Source organism: Habropoda laboriosa, unplaced genomic scaffold, assembly GCF_001263275.1.
Source record: "Habropoda laboriosa isolate 0110345459 unplaced genomic scaffold, ASM126327v1 scaffold65, whole genome shotgun sequence".
NCBI classification, from domain to species: Eukaryota; Metazoa; Arthropoda; class Insecta; order Hymenoptera; family Apidae; genus Habropoda; species Habropoda laboriosa.
In genome coordinates this window covers 4,749,686-4,758,878 of record NW_017100254.1, presented here as the reverse complement: position 1 = coordinate 4,758,878, position 9,193 = coordinate 4,749,686, and the positions used below count along the sequence as shown (strand labels likewise).

At 25.9% G+C, this 9,193-nt stretch overlaps 4 protein-coding genes across 4 annotated transcripts in view; 2 read left to right on the top strand and 2 right to left on the bottom strand.

Moving 5' to 3' along the window:
* Positions 1-637, top strand: part of LOC108572338 (sodium/hydrogen exchanger 7) — a 10,620-nt gene extending 9,983 nt beyond the window's left edge. Inside the window, 1 exon segment of the mRNA XM_017934558.1 lies at positions 548-637. Within this exon segment, the coding sequence (XP_017790047.1) occupies positions 548-637 (90 nt within the window).
* A 1,788-nt stretch (positions 638-2,425) lies between these two features.
* On the bottom strand, positions 2,426-3,289 carry LOC108572281 (metallo-beta-lactamase domain-containing protein 1). Its single transcript, XM_017934480.1, has 4 exons — positions 3,139-3,289; positions 2,908-3,072; positions 2,702-2,821; positions 2,426-2,625 (listed from the first exon to the last, which is right to left on the bottom strand). Exons 1-4 carry the CDS (start codon positions 3,287-3,289, stop codon positions 2,426-2,428), a joined length of 636 nt encoding a protein of 211 aa, XP_017789969.1.
* Positions 3,290-3,553: 264 nt separating this feature from the next.
* On the top strand, positions 3,554-6,480 carry LOC108572446 (integrator complex subunit 9). Its single transcript, XM_017934685.1, has 10 exons — positions 3,554-3,562; positions 3,691-3,885; positions 3,965-4,369; positions 4,426-4,672; positions 4,746-4,926; positions 4,991-5,226; positions 5,517-5,728; positions 5,809-5,994; positions 6,081-6,275; positions 6,361-6,480. The coding sequence occupies exons 1-10, from the start codon at positions 3,554-3,556 to the stop codon at positions 6,478-6,480; spliced, it is 1,986 nt and encodes a 661-aa protein (XP_017790174.1).
* Positions 6,481-7,953: 1,473 nt separating this feature from the next.
* LOC108572440 (FUN14 domain-containing protein 2) overlaps positions 7,954-9,193 on the bottom strand; it is a 2,050-nt gene continuing 810 nt past the window's right edge. Inside the window, exons 3-4 of the mRNA XM_017934678.1 lie at positions 8,962-9,157; positions 7,954-8,211 (exon numbers count right to left, since the gene is read on the bottom strand). Coding sequence (XP_017790167.1) covers positions 8,029-8,211; positions 8,962-9,157 — 379 coding nt within the window. The 3' untranslated portion in view covers positions 7,954-8,028. The remainder of the gene's footprint in view (positions 8,212-8,961; positions 9,158-9,193) is intronic.

Below are 9,193 nucleotides of genomic sequence, written 5' to 3'. Positions count from 1 at the left end.
GATAGGTATGTGCGTATGCAATGTTGGTGTTGAATATTACATATTACTGTTGTATTATAGTTTCTATAAATGTTGATTATATTTTCCTGGTATTTATTTTCTTTGGGAAATATTATTCAATATTTTAGATAACAAAAGACATTGACAACAAAAGATTGGATGTAAGTATTGTATAAAAATAAGTAATAAGGAGAAGGTGAAGCAAGATTTATTTTTACACATACTGAAATTCCAATGCATCATTTTAATACATTAAATTCATGAGAATTATTTTGTTGCAGCTTCAAATTCCAAAAATACATTAGTAAATTATAATCTTTCTCCTTATTTAATAATCTATTTGTTCCAATTATGGTATTTGCATAAAAACAATTTCCATTTTTAAATATTGATTTGATCTTGTATGTGCTATATCTGATTTTGTAAGAAAGGTTTTACTCAAAAATTTTTACATCTTTAAAATTGATAATAATTGCATTTGGTATATTAAATAATATGTAAGAATCTAGAGATGGATTCTTGATGTATTTAATACTTTGTGGGGCAGCTGGGAACTGTGATGGGAGAAGTTAGTCCGGGACCACTACCATTGCACACACGCGTCGCCTTGCCAGGTTTGGTCGGCAAACATTTATAGAGACTAATTGATATTGGTAAATAAACTTAACTTTCTATGTGTAATATTATATGTGCAACTGATAAATGTATTTATTTAAAAAGCTTATAATCTGTGCAGACAATTATGTCTAATATTATCAATTATAAATAGAATTTGAAAAATAAATTTATTATCTACTGCTTTTATTTAATTATTCTAAGGAAAAATGTTCGTATCATTTGTTGATAAAACATGAATGTAAATTGTTATAATAAACGTAATTTATATTACTTTCACTTTGTAATGAACATGATTGCATTATTGTTATTTGATTGTCATGATTCTAAGATTTAAAAAGTGTCCAACTTCTTTAGTACTTTGTATCTACATATATGTATGAATTATATAACAATAATAATAATAATGTATACATTACATTTATTGGTTGTACTAAATCTATTTTAAAGTTTCAAATTTTATTATGTCAGTAAACACCAATAAACATAAATTATTATACTTTTTATCTGCTATATTAATTTATTATTCAGTGGAGGTCCTGGCTTGTAATAATTATTACAGATAAATATTATCTTGGAACACTATTGAATGAAATATAGTAATGTGGCACCAACTTTCATTTGCATTGTACATTCGAATATAATAATTGATAGCAAAATATAACAAAGCAGCTTAAGAAGTAATACATTTCATATTTGGATGTATTTTGCAATAATTTGAAACTAACTTGAAAGTATAATTGTTTAAATACAGAATTTTATTTGCTATTCAGCAAATTGATTTTGCTGGCATATACAATCATATTTGTATTCAAGGTGCAGGACACTTAATGTGTAATAATCCAAAAAATATATACCATTTATATTATAATTTGTAATTGTACATACTTTTAAAGAAAGCAGGTATAAATTATCTAAAAATTAATTGAATTCAAGCATAACAATTTACTGGCAAAATTTCAATATACATTAATTAAAACTAGTGCCAAAATTTACGAAATTACAAAATAAATGACAAACTTCCCATGTGAACATGATTATAAGTAGAAACTTTAATGTCTTGTAAATGACATAATAATGTAATACATTTTTTAAAAAGTATAGAGGATATATATAACAAGTTATAAGAACCTGTTAAATGGGAAAAATAGTATTGTCTACTAAGTGCAGTCTAATTATTTTTGAAAAAAACATAATATTGTTCATAATAACAAATTGGATAAATTTATCACATTATTAAGTATACATTTATCATTTCTTATGTATTAATACCAAATGTACACAATATACAAGTATATTCAAATATGATTTATTACCAGCAACATTTAAACTGTTCATAAAATATGAAATATAAAAGTAATGGATAAAGAAGTCTTATTTTAGATGTTGGCTGTGAAAACACTTAACAAAAATACTTGAATATATAGTTTACATTTTATAAATTGTTATTCAAAATACAGCTTATTAAAAAACTATCTATAATATGTTTATGCTCTTCTTTTCACAATTATTGTTATTTTAATTAGGAAATTATTTTTGTTATATTGATTGACTTATAATATTGCATAACAAGCAGGATTCTAGCACATAGCAATTAAAATGCTCTTTTCTATATATTTGTGAATTGAACAGTATGTAATAATTATCATTGCAATGTATACATATATAGAATAATGTTGTGATATTATGTACTACACTTTACAGTGTTTAATAAAGTATTTGTAAAACTAATGTTAAAATATATTAAATTTAATTAAATATTACAATTACATTAGTTTCTCTAATAAACTTCCATATATGTGTTATTATATTATGCAAGTACTTGATTTTTAATAGTTCTTCTTATATTATCAGTAACAGCAAACATTGGTCCATGTCCAGGTACTATAAAATTTGCTACATCTATTATATTACATCGCATTTGTGACTGAGTTTTTTGTAACTCCACAGTTCCTAATTCTTTCCAAATGGATGGATTTAGTATGTCTTCTTCTTTTTCAAACAAATCTCCTATAAAATTAAAAAAAATATACAAACTAATGCACTTAAACTGTATAAAATGTTAATATATTTATTTTAAAGAAACCTGTTATAGCAAAACATGTGGGTTTTCCACAAATTGTAGTTTCAACTAGCACTGTAACATCATCCAGTGTATGACCAGGGGTTGCTATAACTTTAACTTCTGGACAAATTTTATATCCTTCTATATGTGTGTAGAATAATCATAATTTTTATATGTTAAGTAATATAAGTTAATTGTAAAATATCATATATTTAAAGAAATTTCACCATTTTTAAAATTTATATCAAAGAATAGTTCTCCGCGATGGACACAAGTTCCAATTATATGTTCTGCATTTACGAAAAGATTATTATTTCCTATATGATCGGCATGACTATGAGTACAAACAACATAATCAATTTCATCGGGTATAATATTATGTTCCGCAAGCGCTAGAATAAAAGTTCTATTTAAGTATTTTGTAAAAACATTATAAATATCCGTTAAACGATATACACCTTGTATTATTTTCTGCCGATCCCAAGCTGTCATCGTATCAACGATAATATTCTTCGATGCTTTTATTAATGTACAAGTACAATTCGCTTTCATTATTCTATCTTCAAGTTTCGTGGAAAATCCATTGAATAATACAATAACTTCGCACATTTTTAAAAAGTGTAATTAAAAAGAATGGAACTGTTATAATTTACAACTTATTTAATCATAATTTTGTATTATACAATTTATATTGTATGTTTCGTATGAATAAATTTACTTTATTTCATTTATTATGAAATACTAAGGTTACAGTTCAAAAATATTGGAGTCAGCAAACCTTATATAAGAGGTTATGTTTTTGTATATGCCGAATTAAAACACTTTTGTCATAATTGTGTTGAATAAGAAATTGATAAAAAAGAAACGTTTAAAATGAAATTGGTAATTATAATCATTGTAATACTTCAATGTAATAATTTTTTTTGAATAAAATCACTAAAATATTTAACATTAGTTTGTATTATTTGGTCATAATAGCTGTATTTTAACAACATTTATTATATTTATAGTATTGTTTATCAAGTGAACCAACAAAGCCATGTTTAATCCTAAGTTTCAAAGGAATTACTTTGATGTTAGATTGTGGTTTAAATATGCAATCTATATTACATTTTATGCCAATGCCTATGGTTCCTAGTGCTAAATTTAATTCTTTGCCATTGTGGCTTCCACGAGATAATCATCAAGACTGGCAAATAGAAGGGGTTTGCATATTCACATACTTTTTTCAAATTATGTATTTCATGTATAAAATTGAATTTATGTTAGATATTCAATTTTTAGGAATTAAAAGAATGTTGTGGTAGAGTATTTGTAGACTCAACTCCTGAATTTTCTCCACCCTTGGAGAAAATAGTAGATTTTTCAGAAATTGATGCAATTTTAATATCAAATTACACTTGTATGTTGGCTTTGCCATTTATAACAGAAGATACTGGTTTTAAAGGCATTATTTATGCTACAGAACCAACATTACAAATTGGACGATTTTTTATGGAAGAATTAGTAGAATTTATTGAACAAACTCCTAAAGCAACATTAGCTAAACATTGGAAAGAAATGCTACATGTATTACCTCCTCCTTTAGCTGATGCTCTTAAACCAAAATCTTGGAAACATGTATATTCAATGTCAGCAGTTAATACTGCTTTATCATACATCCAAACAGTAGGATATGATCAAAAATTGGTAAGTTAATGTAATATTGCTTTGTAGTATTTTTACATTCTTTTTAATTTTTATAGGATATATATGGTGCATTAACAGTTACTCCTATAAGTTCTGGATATTGTTTAGGTAGCAGTAACTGGTTAATTTCATGTGATCATGAAAAAGTTGCATTTGTAAGTGGATCTTCAACACTAACAACTCATCCACGACCTATGGAGCAAGCTACTTTAAAACATGCAAATATGTTAATATTAACAGGTTTGACTCAAACACCCACTGCTAATCCAGATACTATGCTTGGAGAACTTTGTATGACTGTTGGTAGGTGGAAATATACTGTTCAATTGAATTATAATATTACCTTTAATATTTATATTAAAATTAAATTTTATAGCAATGACACTTAGAACTGGTGGATGTGTACTAATACCATGTTATCCATCTGGTGTTGTGTATGATTTATTTGAATGTCTTAGCACTCACTTGGATAAATCAGGTTTTTCACAAGTTCCTTTATTTTTTATATCACCAGTAGCTGAAACTTCTTTAGCATATTCAAATATTTTAGCTGAATGGTATGTTCCAAAATTTTAAATGGTATTATAAGTATTTGAATTATTTATTTTAATTGTCTTTCAGGCTATCAACAAATAAACAAAATAAAGTTTATCTTCCTGAAGAACCATTTCCTCATGCTTTTCTTGTTAAAAATGCTAGATTAAAACACTTTACATCTACATATGCTGAAGGTTTCAGTTCTGATTATAGACAACCTTGTGTTGTATTTTGTGGTCATCCTAGTCTTAGATTTGGAGATGCAGTTCATTTTGTTCAATTATGGGGCAATAATCCACAACATACTATCATTTTTACAGGTATATTTACTATTATATAAATGACCATCAGATGACTTTTTGTGAAGTAATTTTTATAAAAAGAAATTACCTAAGATACAGTATGCATGCTTACCAACAGAGTTCTCATTGGAACATTGAATCAGATAATAATTTTACAGAGGATCATTTGAAGGTCAACATATTATACATGAACATGCGTTTCTTTATTGGCTACAATATTAAGATATTTTGGATTCTAATCTTAGATGACTTACTCTGTGTATATATTGTATTGTGATACGTCTTTCAATCTTAAAAATTCTTTTCAGAACCCGATTTTCCATATTTAGATGCTTTAGCACCATTTCAACCACTAGCTATGAAAGCAGTACATTGCCCAATCGATACATCTCTTAATTTTACTCAAGCTAATAAATTAATTAGAGACTTGAAACCAGAACATTTAGTTATACCCGAATGTTATACGCAACCACCAATAACTGCACCACATAGGACAGATCTTGTTATAGAACCAGTGGGAGTAAATGTCAATGTTTTAATAATATATACAAATTACTTTAATTAAATATTAGTAGGTTTTTAATTCATTATGTGTTTAAGGAAAAGCCTTTAATTACTTTTAAGCGAGGTGAAGTTATAAAACTACCTTTAAAAAGAAAAAAAGGTCGAGTGTTTATTGAACCAGAATTAGCTGGAAACATAATTCCAAATGAAATTCGTCCTGGTCTAAGTCTTGCTTCTGTTACTGGCGAATTGGAAGTTAAAGACAACGTATATACAATAAAAGTATGCATTATTAGATAGAGCTACAATAAGTATACCTGTATACATTTTTAAAGATATGCTTTATTAGTTAAGAATCATATTTTTAGAGTATTGAAGATAGACCTAGTGGAAAACGTAAAGCATCTTCTGGGTCACCTGCACCTATTAAAGAAGAAGTTCTTAAAGAAAGAAAACACGAATATGGTAATTTAGATCCACAAGAACTACTTCAAAAACTTAATCAAGAAGGTATTCAAGGAGCCAAGTTACAACACAGTCCAACAGCTACCAGTATTCACTTAGTAAGAAACGTTTTTTCTTTAGTATTTTTTCTATTAAACATTACATTCTCTTTTATATATATTTGTGTATTATTTTTATTTGTAGCAAGATGAAGATACTTTAATTCAAATAGGGGATAATTCGACACATATTTTTTGTAATGGTGATCAAAAAATTAGACGACGATTGAGAACTATCATAATGCAGTGCCTTAAGAGATTTTAAGATAAAAAGTAAATAAGATGAAATCATTATTTTATATAGTGACAATTTTATTATAACTTATTTTTGTATGTATGTCGAATTTTTTTTCATTTACTATACGGAAGAATATTGATTCCAACCGTTTTTGATTAACCATAAGCGCCATACATATTATGTTTCCTACAACTTTATTTGTAGATATAGTATGTAAAACTTAATCTGTTACAAGCTAATATTTCAAAAATAAGGTACAAAATTTGTATTGATATGTACCTTATGATACAATTGTACATTATTAATAAACGTTAAAATTGCATAAAGGAACTTTTAAATATCTACATGTTTGTAACCCATTTGGTAATAATTAAAATGACTATAAATAGTCAGTCACATTACAAAGTAATATCAAGAAAATAGCGAATATCAGTGAAAAAGGTTCAATTTTTTATACAGAAATTACTTAAAAAAATAATTCATGTGGTCTTAATATCTTTATCTAGAAAAAAGAAATTTTACTACAATAGACGATATTAAATAATTTCCAATTAATCAAAACTTTGTGTTTTGCTGTAACAAATTCAGTATTACATCCTACATATACATGCATTGAATTATACATAATATTTACAAATACACTTGTTATAAAGGTGGCAGTATTACATGATCTCATTTATTGTATTTTTTACACCATAAGATACTTAAATAAACACCTTAAGAATTCCATGCAAAATGAAAACACTATAAAATACTGTATCTACATCAATCAAAACCATATAACTTAGTTATACATAAGACAGAATACAAATTACTTGCAATAACATTTATGGTGTAATGTCATAATACTATCTTTTGTTTTATATTTTTAATATAATACTAAACAAAAAATGTTATTCACTTCGTAAATAAAATATATTGAATAACAAAACATTTGTAATGAAAAATTACAACGTATTTCAGATCTGAACAAATGTAGATAAATAATATAAAAAATAAGTGTTACATATATTGTAATGTGATGAAGGCTGAATATAATAAAAATTACATTAACTTCTATGTACTATAAATATAATCTCTAAAATAATTGAATTGTTCCATTCTAAATGGTACAAATTTATGTATTCATTTTAATATATTTTGTAGTATCTATATTATTGTATACTAACTCCAGAGCAATCAATATGTTACAAAATAATAAACATATTATTCGTAAAAAATATGTTATTAAAGATTTATATTTGACATTAATATAAATTTGTAAAGTATACAAGATTTATTTTTATTTTAGCATACCTAAATGTTGATCTTTTTTTTATTTCTTGTTCTGTATATTTAGAAGAAAAATAACTTTGCTCTAAAGCACAAAAAATATCAAAATATAAGAACATAAATACCAAAAATTTTATTTGTCTTGTATATCATGTTATTGGATGTACTGTATTTTTCATCCTTTTAAATTGTTAGTCCTGGTTTATATTTGTTATTACTTCATCACATTCATTTTTGTGAAATTTTGTTTTCATAATAAGCACCAGATTTTTTATATATATTTAAAGTATAGCATACTTCAATTTAATTGCCAGTTGCAATTCCAAGTGCTAAACCAGCTATAAAAGAAGCAAAGAAAAAGTGTAATTCTGTAGCTTGAAATGAGGTATCACCAGTTATAGAGTGGTACCAACGTCGCGTACGAGATTCACCATTTTTCAACAATTGTTCAGCTTTATCTAGCTTTTTATCAACATATCTCTCGACCTGAAACAGGGAATTCTGTTACTAACATAGATGATTTATATTCAAATTTTGGTAAATGCTCACAAAACGTCATACACAAATTTACACAAAATATTGATACTTAAAATTTAAAAATAAAAATACATCGTAATATACCAAAAGAAAGTAAGAACAGATTTCAATCTTCAATTTTTATTATAATGTATATCCAACTTTTTACAATATTTCTGTTATTTTCTGTTTTTCATACCTTTTGTGAGAAGTAATGTATAAATTTGTACATATACATGCATGATTATTAACTGAAATATTAAATTTTTAGAAGGTATACAAAAGCATCTTAATGCATGTGCATACTTTTAAATGTGTTAGATTTCAGTCACAGATATATAAGATACAGTACTATAAGTTTCTCACAATAAACATACATTATAAAAATAATATAAAAATTTGTTTAATAATCAACTAACGTTACTAATTGAAATTATAAAATGTATGTTTGATTTATAAATACCAATGAAAGTGATGAAAATGATACCTAACATACAATGCTAATGTAGAGAGTAATGAATATATAGTCTGCTCGTACTTTTATACAAAACTAATATTTTTTATTCAGGATGCTAAGCCAATCATGAAACCACCAAAGAAACCTGTTGCCACAAATGAATTTTTTCGACACCATATCCCTACCTGTAAGTAACATCAATATTATGTTCATAAATACTAATATATAAATACTGAATATATTACAACCATGAATAGTCTTGCCTTATCAAGAAATTTGGATCCTTCGCCAGTTACTTTCTCTTCTACTGTATCTGTAATTTTCTCTGCTTTCTTTTGAATTTTATCCCAGTTAACTTTGATGTAACCTTGATGAGCTGCTATTTGCAACATTATTATTCCACCACCAAGTGCAAATGCAGCCATTTTCCCAACTTTCATGGTGATAAAGCCAGTCAGCCTGAAATATTTAAATAAAGTTTTGTTTCATTAAGTT